The sequence below is a fragment of the Mesoplodon densirostris genome, chromosome 1 (assembly GCF_025265405.1).
Source record: "Mesoplodon densirostris isolate mMesDen1 chromosome 1, mMesDen1 primary haplotype, whole genome shotgun sequence".
In the NCBI taxonomy this organism is placed as follows: Eukaryota; Metazoa; Chordata; class Mammalia; order Artiodactyla; family Ziphiidae; genus Mesoplodon; species Mesoplodon densirostris.
Window position 1 is genome coordinate 19,678,138 of NC_082661.1, and position 14,348 is coordinate 19,692,485.

A 14,348-nucleotide genomic window follows, 5' to 3' on the forward strand; every position below is an offset into this window, starting at 1 on the left:
CACTGCTGGTCTGTCCTTGCAGGAGACTGGGCCACACTACAAGAAGTTCCTGGCTTACTCCAGGATCCTGGCCATCACGTGGCCAGAGAAATTGGTATCGTTTTTGTTTCACACGTTGAAATGTTTGATGACAGAAAGATTTTGTTCAGTTTCCTGATGTGGGTGAAGTGTGGACTCTGACGTTTTCCAAGATGTGTACATCCTGGTTCCCACAAGAGGGTGAGCCCCTGTCCAGAGATGCGAGACCCCACGTGTGTGACCTGTGCCTCCTAGGAGAGCAGCCCTAAGCTAGTTTAAAGGTGGCCAAGTTCTGTCTACACGGTAGGTTTAGACCTTCCCGTGTTCTGTGTGTACTGAATATGCTTAGATCTGACCATATGCTGTCTGCAACGAGAACATTTAGACCTGACTGTGTTCTGTGTGCACTAGGACGTGGAGACCTGGGTAGACACCAGGCCTGGCCTCAGTCCTGGGAGCTTCAGGGCAGACATGGAGACCTGGGTAGAGACCAGGCCTGGCCTCAGTCCTGGGAGCTTCAGGGCAGACATGGAGACCTGGGTAGACACCAGGCCTGGCCTCAGTCCTGGGAGCTTCAGGGCGGACGTGGAGACCTGGGCAGAGACCAGGCCTGGCCTCAGTCCTGGGAACTTCAGGGCGGACGTGGAGACCTGGGTAGTCACCAGGCCTGGCCTCAGTCCTGGGAGCTTCAGGGCGGACGTGGAGACCTGGGTAGAGACCAGGCCTGGCCTCAGTCCTGGGAGCCTCAGGGCGGACGTGGAGACCTGGGTAGAGACCAGGCCTGGCCTCAGTCCTGGGAGCCTCAGGGGGGATGTGGAGCTCTTAGGTGGACACCAGGCCTGGCCTCAGTTCTGGGAAGCTCCGTGCCTGTGTCTGAATGTCCGTGCTCAGATGTCTGGGGTCTGGAGCTGAGGCGGGCTTGTCTGGGTAACAGCCTCTGCTCTGAGTGTGGTTCACGGCCCTCCCCGGGGTCAGTGCTGTGGTAAGGGCCTTGGTCCTTACCCCTGTGAGGTTCACCTTACCTCTGTGAGGTTCACCTTACCTGGGGCTCATGGAGACTCCTCAGGTGGGCTCTGTGGTAGTTATTCCAGTTCACCAGCACATACAGGGTGAGGAGAGAGGCAGGGTCACCTGGTGAGTTGATTGCTGGGCCCGTGGATCGCGGCTTAAGGCCGAAGCGCAGCAGATGAGACGTGCCCCTGTGGTTGCCTTCCAGCCGACCATCTCTGCTTCACAGAGTCCGGACCTGCCCCTCCTCTTTCAGTGCTGCTGTCTTGTGAGGTTTCTCAACACCTCAGAGAGGGGGGCAAGGGCCGAGCCTGTCTGAACCAAGGTAGTGTGTTCAACTTTAGCATGAAAGTTTTAAAAACAATGAAAATCGCATGGAACCCAAATGAAAAGAGGAGGGGACTGATGTCTCTGGGACTGGCGTGGGGGGAGGAGATGGATCCTACACTTCTTTCTACAGTCCCAGGAGGGCCCGGGGACCCAGCTCCTTCCCACGTTGGGGGCTCAGCCAGCACAGCCATGGTGTCCTGACCAAGGGGACGTGTGACCCCAAGGTGTGGGGTCCGAGGAGGTGGGGTCACCCTGGTGAGTGTGGACGTGTGACCCCAGGTACAGGGTCTGTGGAGGTGAGATCACCCTGGAGACTGTGGTTGTGTGTCCCCAGGTGTGGGGTCGGGATTGTGTGGGTCTCACCCCATCTGTATGGGTCAGTCTCGTGTGCAGGGGGAGACCCCATATCTGCTGTTTGCCTGCAGTGTGTCTCGTCCCTTCTGGGATTTCTAACAACTTAATAGAGGGTGTTGCCCTGATTAACCTATGGACCCTTTTCTCCTCTTAATCTTGGCACGTTCATATGGAGACGGGTACCTTTGAGCGGGTTGCTGCTCCATGTTCTGCTGAGTGACAGCCCTTAGTGGTATCATATTAATATCACAGCATATTATATATCATATCTAAACCATGGGGATCACCACTGTCTGGGTTCCCCTGGACACAGCTCAGGTAGCACAGACTAGGCCCCTAAGAATGGTCCCCCCACGTGCCATGTGAGGGTACAATGATGGCCCCAGAGGTGGAGGACGGTGCTTGGGCCTCACACATTTGTGTAAAAGGGAGTCAAATTGGAATCTCAATTAATAAGACATCACTTCAGAAATTTATTTTAAGTGAAATTAAACACACATCACATACCCTTTACCATTGTCACCATTTTAAGTGCACGTTTCCAAGGCATCAGGTACATTCACCTTGTGGAGCCATCACCTAGAACTTTTCATCTTGTAAAACCAAAATTCCACAACTATGAAAGTCTCACTGCCAGCCCCCTCCTGCAGCCCCAGCACTGCCGTCCACTTTGGTCCATGAGTTGTTGACTCTAGGGCCCCCATTTGAGTGGAATCCTGCAGTGTTTGCTGATAGGTCATTCTGGAAGGGCTGACTTTCAGTCTGAAGGTCTGCCTGTTTGCATCTGAAGAATCCGCATTTAGGGACAGGGTGTCCGGGGCACAGATGAGCTGGGACCTGACCAGTTGCCTGTGGGGCCCTCTGGTCCCATCCCTTGAGCTGTGCCTCATCTGTGTCATGGCTCTCCCCGCTGGCACCCCTGGGATGCTGGTGTCTGAGTGAGATTCCTCTGGTGCCCTGCTCCCCTGCCCTCTTCCTGCCTGTTGGGGAGGGGGCTGCTTGCTGGGGGGTCTCTGCTTCTGTGGCAGGAAGGACCCTACAGGGCAGACCCACAGTGTGGGGCATGATCCCAAGAGCATGGGGCCCTCATAGGACACAGCATCAGGGCCATGACTAGTGCTCAGGCCACCTCATCACCGACATGGAATGTTCCCAAGATCCCGCTCAGGAGGGTGTGGCAGGTGGCCTGGGACCCCAGAGGCCCCATTCTTAACCTGGGGCTTGGAGAGCGCATCCACCATGGGCTCTGAATTCACCGCACATCTCAGCCGTCTCCCTCTGTCCTGTCTTTGAACACACGAAAACAACTTCTACTGATTATTGTCCACAGCATAGGCCTGGTCCTGTCGAGATTAGAGTTCTTTAATTTAGGTGCCCTGGGATAGCAGCTGTTTTTAGGCCTAAAGAAGGTATAGCTCATGAGTGTAAAACATTTTCAGTTGAAACTAATACTCGATGACTAGCTCTATACTACTCGGTTGTTGACTTCTATTAGTCATAATTCTCCTGGTTTTAGATCTGATGTGGGAATTGTAGAGGAGTCAAAATTAAAATCTTCATAATCTGTGTATTCATTGTTTCAGAATCATTGATGGCCCATAGTTTTTACGGTTAGGGAAGGGTTACTGATTTCATGTATCATGAAAAGGATTCATACTGATGATAGGGCAATTATAATGATGGCTGATAAATGGTTCAAATTGTCTTGTGCATCTGGTGTACGTGTATGAGTCAGTTTAGTTGTCGATATTAGTTAAGTTCTATTTTAAAAATGCATATTAATGTGTGATCATGAAAATGTAAAAGTTCTTCCATGACAGGTAACGTTGCATCTTGAGAGCCTAGTTGAAATGGATGTGCCATAGTGATATACAAGATTTTTGCCTGTGATTTAGCTTTGATGCAGTTACATAACTTATTTTTATCTCATTTATTGAGAAAGACAGAATTGTCATGGTGTTGGCTTGAAACTGGTTGAAAAGAATTCGATTCCTTCCTTCCTTATTTTAAACTTACATAACTAGGATCTTCAAACATAGGATATGGTGGACAGCATCCATATCACCATTCTAGGTTAGTAGTTGCTACTCTACTGAGACTTCTCATTTGAATGCAAGGGCTTCTCAAATTATAAAGATTATTAGCATTACTGCCGTTAATGAGATGCATGAGCCTATAGATGAAAGATTTCATGTTGTGTGTGCATCAGCGTAGTTGGAGTAATGTAGTGACAACCCTGAAAGGCCAAGAAAGTGCTGCGGGAAGAAGATCATATTTACTACTACAGATATAACGATGAAGGGAATTTTTGCTTGTGTTGAGTTAAGTGTATAACCTGAGAATAGTGGAAATCAGTGCATGAAGCCTCCTATACTAGTGAACACTGCTGCTTTTTTTTCCCTGCGCTCACACTCATTGTGGTGCCACCGGACGCTCCCTCAACATGCAGAGCGATGCCAGCGAGTTCGTGGACCTGTACATGCTGCGGAAATGCTCCACCAGCAACCGCGTCATCGGCGCCAAGGACCATGTGTCCATCCAGATGAAAGTGGCCGAGGTTGACAAGGTGACAGGCAGGTTCAACGGCCAGTTTAAAACCTACGCTATCTGCGGGACCATTCGCAAGATGGGTGAGTCAGATGACTCCATTCTCCGACTGGCCAAGGCAAACGGCATCGTCTCAAAGAACTTCTACCTAGAGAGGAAGCTGGATGTGGAATGTTTGTCATAAATAAATAGTGAACACTGCTCCCATTGACATTACATAATGGAAGTGTGCTACTTCGTAGTATGTACCATGGAGGACGATGTCCAGGGATGAATTAGCTAAGACCATTCCTGTTACACAACCCACTGTAAAAAGAAAAAGCCTGAAGCTCATAATAGAGTGGGAGATCATGTAATATTACCTCCATGAAGAGTTGCTAATCAGCTAAATACTTTTACTCCTGTTGGGATAGAAATAATTACTTTAGCTGATGTAAAGTATGTTCATGGGTTGACATCTATCCCTACTGTAAACATATGATGGGTCCACAAGATAAGTCCTAAAAAGCCAGTGGACATGACTCACACTATTCCCATATATGCGAAAGGCTCTTTTTGTCCTAAATAGTATGTAATATGTGAGATTATTCCAAACCCTGGTAGGCTACAAATAACAGACTTCAGGGTGACCAAAGAATCAGAATAGGTGTTGGTATAGGATTGGGTCTCCTCCTGCAGGGCCAAAGAAAGTAATGTTTATATTTCTTTCTGTTAACAGTATGGTAATTTCGGCTGCTAGAACTGAGAGTGATAATGATAGTAATATGGCTAGAATTAGGGCAGCTCAAACAAATAATGGTGTTTGGTACTGAGATATGTCTGCTGGCTTTATAGTAAAGATTATAGTTGTTGACTGAAAAAAACGCACCGTGTGAGAGTTCTGTGTTAAGTTTTATTTTGGGGCAAAATGAGGACTATAGCTGGAGAGACAGCATTTCAGATAGCTCTGAGTAACCGCTCCAGAGAGGTAGGGGGAAGGTCAGTATATATGTGATTTGGGTGCAGGGGGAGTACATGCGATCAAGCACATATTTTTTTGCAGAAGGATTCTGCTAGTCACGAGGAGCGAAGTCACCCATGAAGGATTTTAGTGCTTTTCTAGATACGAGGAGATGCAAGAATTGGACTCATAAAATCTTCTCCTGAAAGTATCTGTCTGAAGACCTGTTCTGCCAGTTTTTCCCAGGGCATAGAGTGCCTCATTCCTATCTTCACCCTGAAATCCTTTCAGGTATTAAAGGTCAGCAGCTGCTGTGGCTCATAAATTAATCCTTGTAGAGGTAGACGGCAAGTGCCAATTTGTAGTTGTCATAGTGATAAAATTAATAGCACCAAGAATTGAGACATCTGCTAAACGTAAGGAGAAAATGGTTAGGCCAACAGAGGCTCCTGTGTGGGTCAGATTGCTGGCTAGAAGTGGATATGCACTTCAACCAGTACCAGAACCAGCTTCTACTGTTGATGATGGGAGTAGGAGTAAGAATGATGGGGGAAGTAGTCAAAAGCTTATCTTACTTTTCGGGGAAATGCTATATCAGGTGCCCCAGTTATTAGTGGGACAAGTCAATTTCTGAACCCTCCAATCATAATGGGTACAACTCTACAGAAAATTATTACAAATGCAGGGGCTGTTATGGCTACATTACAGATTTGGTCATCTCCAAGGAGCGCTCCAGGTTAGCATAGCTCAACATGGATTAATAGACTTAAGGTGTTGCCTACTATTCCAGCTCAGGTACCAAATAGTAAATATAAAGTGCCGATATCTTTGTGCTTTGTTGAAAATGGTCAGCAGTTTATGAACATAAGTAAAGAGTTAGCATTAGACTATAAATCTAAAGAAAGAGATTGAGCCCCCTTTTTGCCAAGCCCTGTGTTCAGTCAACAAATTGAATTGCGAATTCAAAGAAGCAGCTTCAATTCTGCCTGTGCTTCTCCCATCTTTTTTTTTTTTTTTTTTTTTTTGGCGGGGGTGGGGAAGGCGGGAGAAGTATTCAATAGATTGAAGCCAGTTGATTACAGTATTTCCCTGTTAATTAACATTTCGTGGGGTGGAAGCCCATCAATCTAGTGAGGATTTAGCTTAATTAAAATGTTTTATTTGCATTCAATTGATGTAGGATAGAGTCTTGCAATGCTTATTTTCAGGAATTAAGAAAATTATACTTGCTTACGGTTCTGAAAGCTCTTGGTCTAAACTAACCTAAATTCCTAGCCCAGCACTGATAGAAATGTGTGTTACAGGTAGTAACAGTGTAGATATTACAATTAGTAATGATAGGAAGGTTATTTGTTTTGTATGTTGGAATTGTCATTTTATTTTTATGTTGTTTATTGAAGGGAATATAGTTGGTGATGTGGAGTATATTAGCTGCATGTAGAAATATATGTTAAGTAGTGCTCTGATGGCTATTAGTGTTGGTAGAATGTTCTCGTTTTTTATCTCCTAGTAATTATTCATTTGGATAAAAACCTTGAGAGTGGTGGGAGACCTCCTAATGATCCTTTAGTGGTGTGGGTAAGGATTGTGATGGAAACTGTTTTCTTTCATGTGTGTGATAATGATAGTTTCTGGTACATGAGCTGGCCATAAATGTTAAGAAGATAGTGTTATTATGATATAAATTAGTATGTTTAGAATTTCTGTTGTTGACTTATACATTATAATAACAATTATTCATCCTATATGGGCCATTGATGAATGAACAGGCTATAATTTTGGGGGGTTTTTTTCGTTTTGTTTTGTTTTTTGTTTTTTTTCGGTACGCGGGCCTCTCACTGTCGTGGCCTCTCCCGTTGCAGAGCACAGGCTCCGGACGCCACAGGCAGGCTCAGCGGCCATGGCTCACGGGCCCAGCTGCTCCGCGGCATGTGGGATCTTCCCGGACCAGGGCACGAACCCGTGTCCCCTGCATCAGCAGGCGGACTCTCAACCACTGCGCCACCAGGGAAGCCCCAGGCTATAATTTTTGTAGTTGAGTTTGGTTCAGTCCCCCTCAGCCTCCAATTATGATTCATAATATAGCTATGATTAATAGTATGTTTAGGGTTATGGATGGTGAGACGTGGTATAAAACTGATAGGGGTGCAAGTTTGTCATGTTACTAGCATCAGGCCTGCTGTTCATGGAACACCTTGTGTTACTTCAGGCACTCAGAAGTGAAATGGGGAAAGCCCTAATTTTGTGACAAGGGCTATTATTATGATGGTGGATACTTTGGATTAAAGATTTTTGTAATGTCCATTGACCACAGTATATTGGATTAATAATTATAGCCATTATAGTAGTATTGGTGCAGTGGGTTGTTGTAGAAAATATTTGTTGGATGTTTCTATAGCTTATGGGTTAACATTTTTATTAGAATGGGGATAACATTAACCAGTGTGATCTTGTTACTACAACTATGGTTCCTGAGATGACGGTCAGTAGAATGAAAGTAAAAACAATGAGGCTTATTAGTTCTGGAAGGATATAAACCAACATTCTTGGGGTCTGGGCCTGATAGCTTACTTAGCAGACCTTACTATAAAATGTACTATAAGGTGGTAGTATGAGGAAAGTAAAATTCTTTTTTTTTTAACATCTTTATTGGAGTATAATTGCTTTACAATGGTGTGTTAGTTTCTGCTTTATAACAAAGTGAATCAGTTATACATATGCATATGTTTCCATATCTCTTTGCTCTTGCGTCTCCCTCCCTCCACCCTCCCTATCCCACCCCTCTAGGTGGTCACAAAGCATCAAGCTGATCTCCCTGTGCTATGCGGCTGCTTCCCACTAGCTAGCTATTTTACGTTTGATAGTGTACATATGTCCATGCCACTCTCTCATTTTGTCACAGCTTACCCTTCCCCCTCCCCCTATCCTCAAGTCCATTCTCTAGTAGGTCTGTGGCTTTATTCCCGTCTTGAAGAAGAAAGGTTCTTCATGACCTTTTTTTTTTCTTAGATTCCATATGTATGTGTTAGCATACAGTATTTGTTTTTCTCTTTCTGACTTACTTCACATGTATGACAGACTCTAGGTCCATCCACCTCACTACAAATAACTCAATTTCATTTCTTTTTATGGCTGAGTAATATTCCATTGTGTATATCTGCCACATCTTCTTTATCCATTCATCTGTTGATGGACACTTAGGTTACTTCCATGTCCTGGCTATTGTAAATAGGGCTGCTATGAACATTTTGGTACATGTCTCTTTTTGAATTATGGTTTTCTCAGGGTATATGCCCAGTAGTGGGATTGCTGGGTCGTATGCTAGTTTTATTTTTAGTTTTTTAAGGAACCTCCATACTGTTGTCCATAGTGGCTGTATCAATTCACATTCACACCAACAGTGCAAGAGGGTTCCCTTTTCTCCACACTCTCTCTAGAATTTATTGTTTGTAGATTTTTTGATGATGGCCATTCTGACTGGTGTGAGATGATATCTCATTGTAGTTTTGATTTGCATTTCTCTAATGATTAGTGATGTTGAGCATCCTTTCATGTGTTTGTTGGCAATCTATTTCTTCTTTAGAGAAATGTCTATTTAGGTCTTCTGCCCATTTTTGGATTGGGTTGGGTTTTTTTGATATTGAGCTGCATGAGCTGCTTGTAAATTTTGGAGATTAATCCTCTGTCAGTTGCTTCATTTGCAAATATTTTCTCCCATTCTAAGGGTTGTCTTTTGGTCTTGTTTATGGTTTCCTTTGCTGTGCAAAAGCTTTGAAGTTTCATTAGGTCCCATGTGTTTATTTTTGTCTTTATTTCCATTTCTCTAGGAGGTGGGTCAAAAAGGATCTTGCTGTGATTTATGTCACAGAGTGTTCTGCCTGTGTTTTCCTCTAAGAGTTTGATAGTGTCTGGTGTTACATTTAGGTCTTTAATCCATTTTGAGTTTATTTTTGTGTATGGTGTTAGGGAGTGTTCTAATATCATACTTTTACGTTTAACTGTCCAGTTTTCCCAGCACCACTTATTGAAGAGTCTGTCTTTTCTCCACTGTATATTCTTGCCTCCTTTATCAAAGATAAGGTGACCATACATGCGTGGGTTTATCTCTGGGCTTTCTATCCTATTCCATTGATCTATATTTCTGTTTTTGTGCCAGTACCATACTGTCTTTTTCTTTTCTTTCTCTCTCTTTTTCAATCTTTATTCATGCAACTTCCCATCTGCTGACAATGCTCTAGTTACAAGCTACAATAGAACAGTTTTATCTTCCTAGAAGTACAATTCCTACATCAGGGTACATAGCCAATAAAAGTAAAGTATTACTAAAATAAAAGTTATTCTTCCATAGGGAGCTGTTTGGGATGAGAGAATAACACACACACACACACACACACACACACACACACACACACACATACATATCTATTTCAACTTGCCTCTCAAGCTCTGTAAAAACTCTTTTGATTCCCAGACATCAAAAAATCAGGTGAATTTAGGTCGGGGGTTTTTGTCTCCTATGTAAGTTTAGACCAAACAAACTTCATCTCTGTGGAATACTGTAGGAGACATGATTAAAGATTTAGAAATTATTACATCTATTAAATTTATGACAAGTATTCCAACAAATAGAACTCCTCAAATTGGATAACTTACTCAGTTGGAGTTTTTTTGGCATTTAACTTTAGACGGAAGATACAAGAGAAAATTAACTCATACTAGTAATTAAGGGTACAAAAAAATGAAATTTTCAGATAATGTCCTTGGGTTTGTAAAAATTTGTTCCAGTCTTTCACAGTTTTTGTATTTGTGACTATAATTCTAGAAAATAAGAACTAATATTCATGGCATAAAGGCATGGGAAAACCCCCAATGTTTAAGGGAAATAGGATTAGTGTTTACACAGTATTAAATTTACTAAATATGTAGAATGTACATGTTCATACTAGAAAGAGCTCACCTAATGTTGATACACTAACAAACACTAATATGTATATATTTATAAGCATATATCATAATCTGTATCATGTCTCTTCATTCAAACTCAAGTCAAAGAAGATCTATTCTTTTTCTTTTTTTATTTTACTTTTGGCTGTGTTGGGTCTTCGTTTCTGTGCGAGGGCTTTCTCTAGTTGTGGCAAGCAGGGGCCACTCTTCATCACAGTGCGCGGGTCTCTCACTATTGCGGCCTCTCGTTGTGGAGCATGGGCTCCAGACGCGCAGGCTCAGTAGTTGTGGCTCATGGGCCTAGTTGCTCTGCGGCATGTGGGATCTTCCCAGACCGGGGCTCGAACCCGTGTCCCCTGCATTAGCAGGCAGATTCGCAACCACTGCGCCACCAGGAAAGCCCGAAGACCTATCCTTAAATATTGTAGAGGTCCTGAATTCTAAGATGGTATGAGAGTTCTCTCCCTCTTTTTTTTTAAGGCTCACTTTTTATTCATTTACATTTCTCAGATATTGTCTTTTGCACTAAGTATACTGGTCTAAATTTTTTTTTATGTTACTATTTTTTTTATTGGAGTATAATTGCTTCACAATGGTGTGTTAGTTTCTGCTTTATAACAAAGTGAATCAGTTATACATATACATTTGTTCCCATATCCCTTCCCTCTTGTGTCTCCCTCCCTCCCACTCTCCCTATCCCACCCCTCCAGGCAGTCACAAAGCACTGATCTGATCTCCCTGTGCTATGCGGCTGCTTCCCACTAGCTATCTACCTTACGTTTGGTAGTGTATATATGTCCATGCCTCTCTCTCGCTTTGTCACAGCTTACCCTTCCCCCTCCCCATATCCTCAAGTCCATTCTCAAGTAGGTCTGTGTCTTTATTCCTGTTTTACCCCTAGGTTCTTCATGACATTTTTTTTCTTAAATTCCATATATATGTGTTAGCATACAGTATTTGTCTTTCTCTTTCTGACTTACTTCACTCTGTATGACAGACTCTAGGTCTATCCACCTCATTACAAATAGCTCAGTTTCATTTCTTTTTATGGTTGCATAATATTCCATTGTATATATGTGCCACATCTTCTTTATCCATTCATCCGATGATGGACACTTAGATTGTTTCCAGCTCTGGGCTATTGTGAATAAAGCTGCAATGAACATTTTGGTACATGTCTCTTTTTGAATTATGGTTTTCTCAGGGTATATGCCCAGTAGTGGGATTGCTGGGTCATATGGTAGTTCTATTTGTAGTTTTTTAAGGAACCTCCATACTGTTCTCCACAGTGGCTGTATCAATTCATGTTCCCACCAGCAGTGCAAGAGTGTTCCCTTTTCTCCACACCCTCTCCAGCATTTATTGTTTCTAGATTTTTTGATGATGGCCATTTTGACTGGTGTGAGATGATATCTCATTGTAGTTTTGATTTGCATTTCTCTAATGAGTAAAGATGTTGAGCAACCTTTCATGTGTTTGTTGGCTGTCTGTATATCTTCTGTGGAGAAATGTCTATTTAGGTCTTCTGCCCATTTTTGGATTGGGTTGTTTGTTTTTTTGTTATTGAGCTACATGAGCTGCTTTTAAATTTTGGAGATTAATCCTTTGTCAGTTGCTTCATTTGCAAATATTTTCTCCCATTCTGAGGGTTGTCTTTTGGTCTTGTTTATGGTTTCCTTTGCTGTGCAAAAGCTTTGAAGTTTCATTAGGTCCCATTTGTTTATTTTTGTTTTTATTTCCATTTCTCTAGGAGGTGGGTCCAAAAGGATCTTGCTGTGATTTATGTCATAGAGTGTTCTGCCTGTGTTTTCCTGTAAGAGTTTGATAGTTTCTGGCCTTACATTTAGGTCTTTAATCCATTTTGAGCTTAGTTTTGTGTATGGTGTTAGGGAATGATCTAATCTCATACTTTTACATGTCCCTGTCCAGTTTTCCCAGCACCACTTATTGAAGAGACTGTCCTTTCTCCACTATACATTCCTGCCTCCTTTATCAAAGATAAGGATGTGCGTGGGTTTATCTCTGGGCTTTCTATCCTGTTCCATTGATCTATCTTTCTGTTCTTGTGCCAGTACCACACTGTCTTGATTACTGTAGCTTTGTAGTATAGTCTGAAGTCAGGGAGCCTGATGCCTCCAGCTCCATTTTTCGTTCTCAAGATTGCTTTGGCTATTCGGGATCTTTTGTGTTTCCATACAAATGGTGAAATTTTTTGTTCTAGTTCTGTGAAAAATGCCAGTGGTAGTTTGATAGGGATTGCATTGAATCTGTAGATAGCTTTGGGTAGTAGAGTCATGTCCACAATGTTGATTCTTCCAATCCAAGAACATGGTATATCTCTCCATCAATTTGTATCATCTTTTATTTCTTTCATCAGTGTCTTATAATTTTCTGCATACAGGTCTTTTGCCTCCATAGGTAGGTTTATTCCTAGATATTTTATCTTTTTGTTGCAGTGGTAAATGGGAGTGTTTTCTTGATTTCACTTTCAGATTTTTCATCAGTGTATAGGAATGCCAGAGATTTCTGTGCATTAATTTTGTATCCTGCTACTTTACCAAATTCATTGATTAGCTCTAGTAGTTTTCTGGTAGCATCTTTAGGATTCTCTATGTATAGTATCATGTCATCTGCAAACAGTGACAGCTTTACTTCTTCTTTTCCAATTTGGATACCTTTTATTTCCTTTTCTTCCCTTTTCTTCTCTGATTGCTGTGGCTAAAACTTCCAAAACTAAGTTGAATAAGAGTGGTGAGAGTGGGCAGCCTTGTCTTGTTCCTGATCTTAGTGGAAATGGTTTCAGTTTTTCACCATTGAGGATGATGTTGGCTGTGGGTTTGTCATATATGGCCTTTATTATGTTGAGGAAAGTTCCCTCTATGCCTACTTTCTGCAGGGTTTTTATCATAAATGGGTGTTGAATTTTGTCAAAAGCTTTCTCTGCATCTATTGAGATGATCATATGGTTTTTCTCCTTCAGTTTGTTAATATGGTGTATCACGTTGATTCATTTGCATATATTGAAGAATCCTTGCATTCCTGGGATAAACCCCACTTGATCATGGTGTATTAACCTTTTAATGTGCTGTCGGATTCTGTTTGCTAGTATTTTGTTGAGGATTTTTGCATCTGTGTTAATCAGTGATATTGGCCTGTAGTTTTCTTTCTTTGTGACATCCTTGTCTGGTTTTGGTATCAAGGTGTTGGTTGCCTCGTAGAATGAGTTTGGGAGTGTTCCTCCCTCTGCTATATTTTGGAAGAGTTTGAGAAGGATAGGTGTTAGCTCTTCTCTAAATGTTTGATAGAATTTGCCTGTGAAGCCATCTGGTCCTGGGCTTTTGTTTGTTGGAAGACTTTTTATCACAGTTTCAATTTCAGTGCTTGTGATTGGTCTATTCATATTTTCTATTTCTTCCTGATTCAGTCTTGGCAGGCTGTGCATTTCTAAGAATTTGTCCATTTCTTCCAGGTTGTCCATTTTATTGGCATAGAATTGCTTGTAGTAATCTCTCATGATCTTTTGTATTTCTGCAGTGTCAGTTGTTACTTCTCCTTTTTCATTTCTAATTCTATTGATTTGAGTCTTCTCCCTTATTTTCTTGATGAGTCTTGCTAATGGTTTATCAATTTTGTTTATCTTCTCAAAGAACTAGCTTTTAGTTTTATTGATCTTTGCTATCGTTTCCTTCATTTCTTTTTCATTTATTTTTGATCTGATTTTTATGATTTCTTTCCTTCTGCTAACTTTGGGGTTTTTTTGTTCTTCTTTCTCTAATTGCTTTAGGTGCAAGGTCAGGTTGTTTATTCGAGATGTTTCCTGTTTCTTAAGGTGGGATTGTATTACTATAAACTTCCCTCTTAGAACTGCTTTTACTGCATCCCATAGGCTTTGGGTCGTCGTGTCTCCATTGTCATTTGTTTCTAAGTATTTTTTGATTTCTTCAGTGATCACTTCGTTATTAAGTAGTGTATTGTTTAGCCTTCATGTATTTGTATTTTTTACAGATCTTTTCCTGTAATTGATATCTAGTCTCATAGCATTGTGGTTGGAAAAGATACTTGATACAATTTCAATTTTCTTAAATTTACCAAGGCTTGATTTGTGACCCAAGATATGATCTATCCTGGAGAATGTTCCATGAGCACTTGAGAAAAATGTGTATTCTGTTGTTTTAGGATGGAATGTCCTATAAATATCATTAAGTCC

The 14,348-nt window shown here is 41.9% G+C and overlaps 1 protein-coding gene across 1 annotated transcript; it reads left to right on the forward strand.

Moving 5' to 3' along the window:
• The first annotated feature begins 4,153 nt into the window (after nt 1-4,153).
• LOC132487801 (small ribosomal subunit protein eS21-like) lies at nt 4,154-4,441 on the forward strand. The gene has a single exon (XM_060095578.1). It carries the CDS (start codon nt 4,154-4,156, stop codon nt 4,439-4,441), a length of 288 nt encoding a protein of 95 aa, XP_059951561.1.
• The last annotated feature ends 9,907 nt before the right edge of the window (nt 4,442-14,348 follow it).

Coding starts and splice junctions, on each gene's coding strand:
- LOC132487801 (XM_060095578.1), top strand. CDS start 4,154: ATGCAGAGCGATGCCAGCGAGTTCGTGGACCTGTACATGCTGCGGAAA.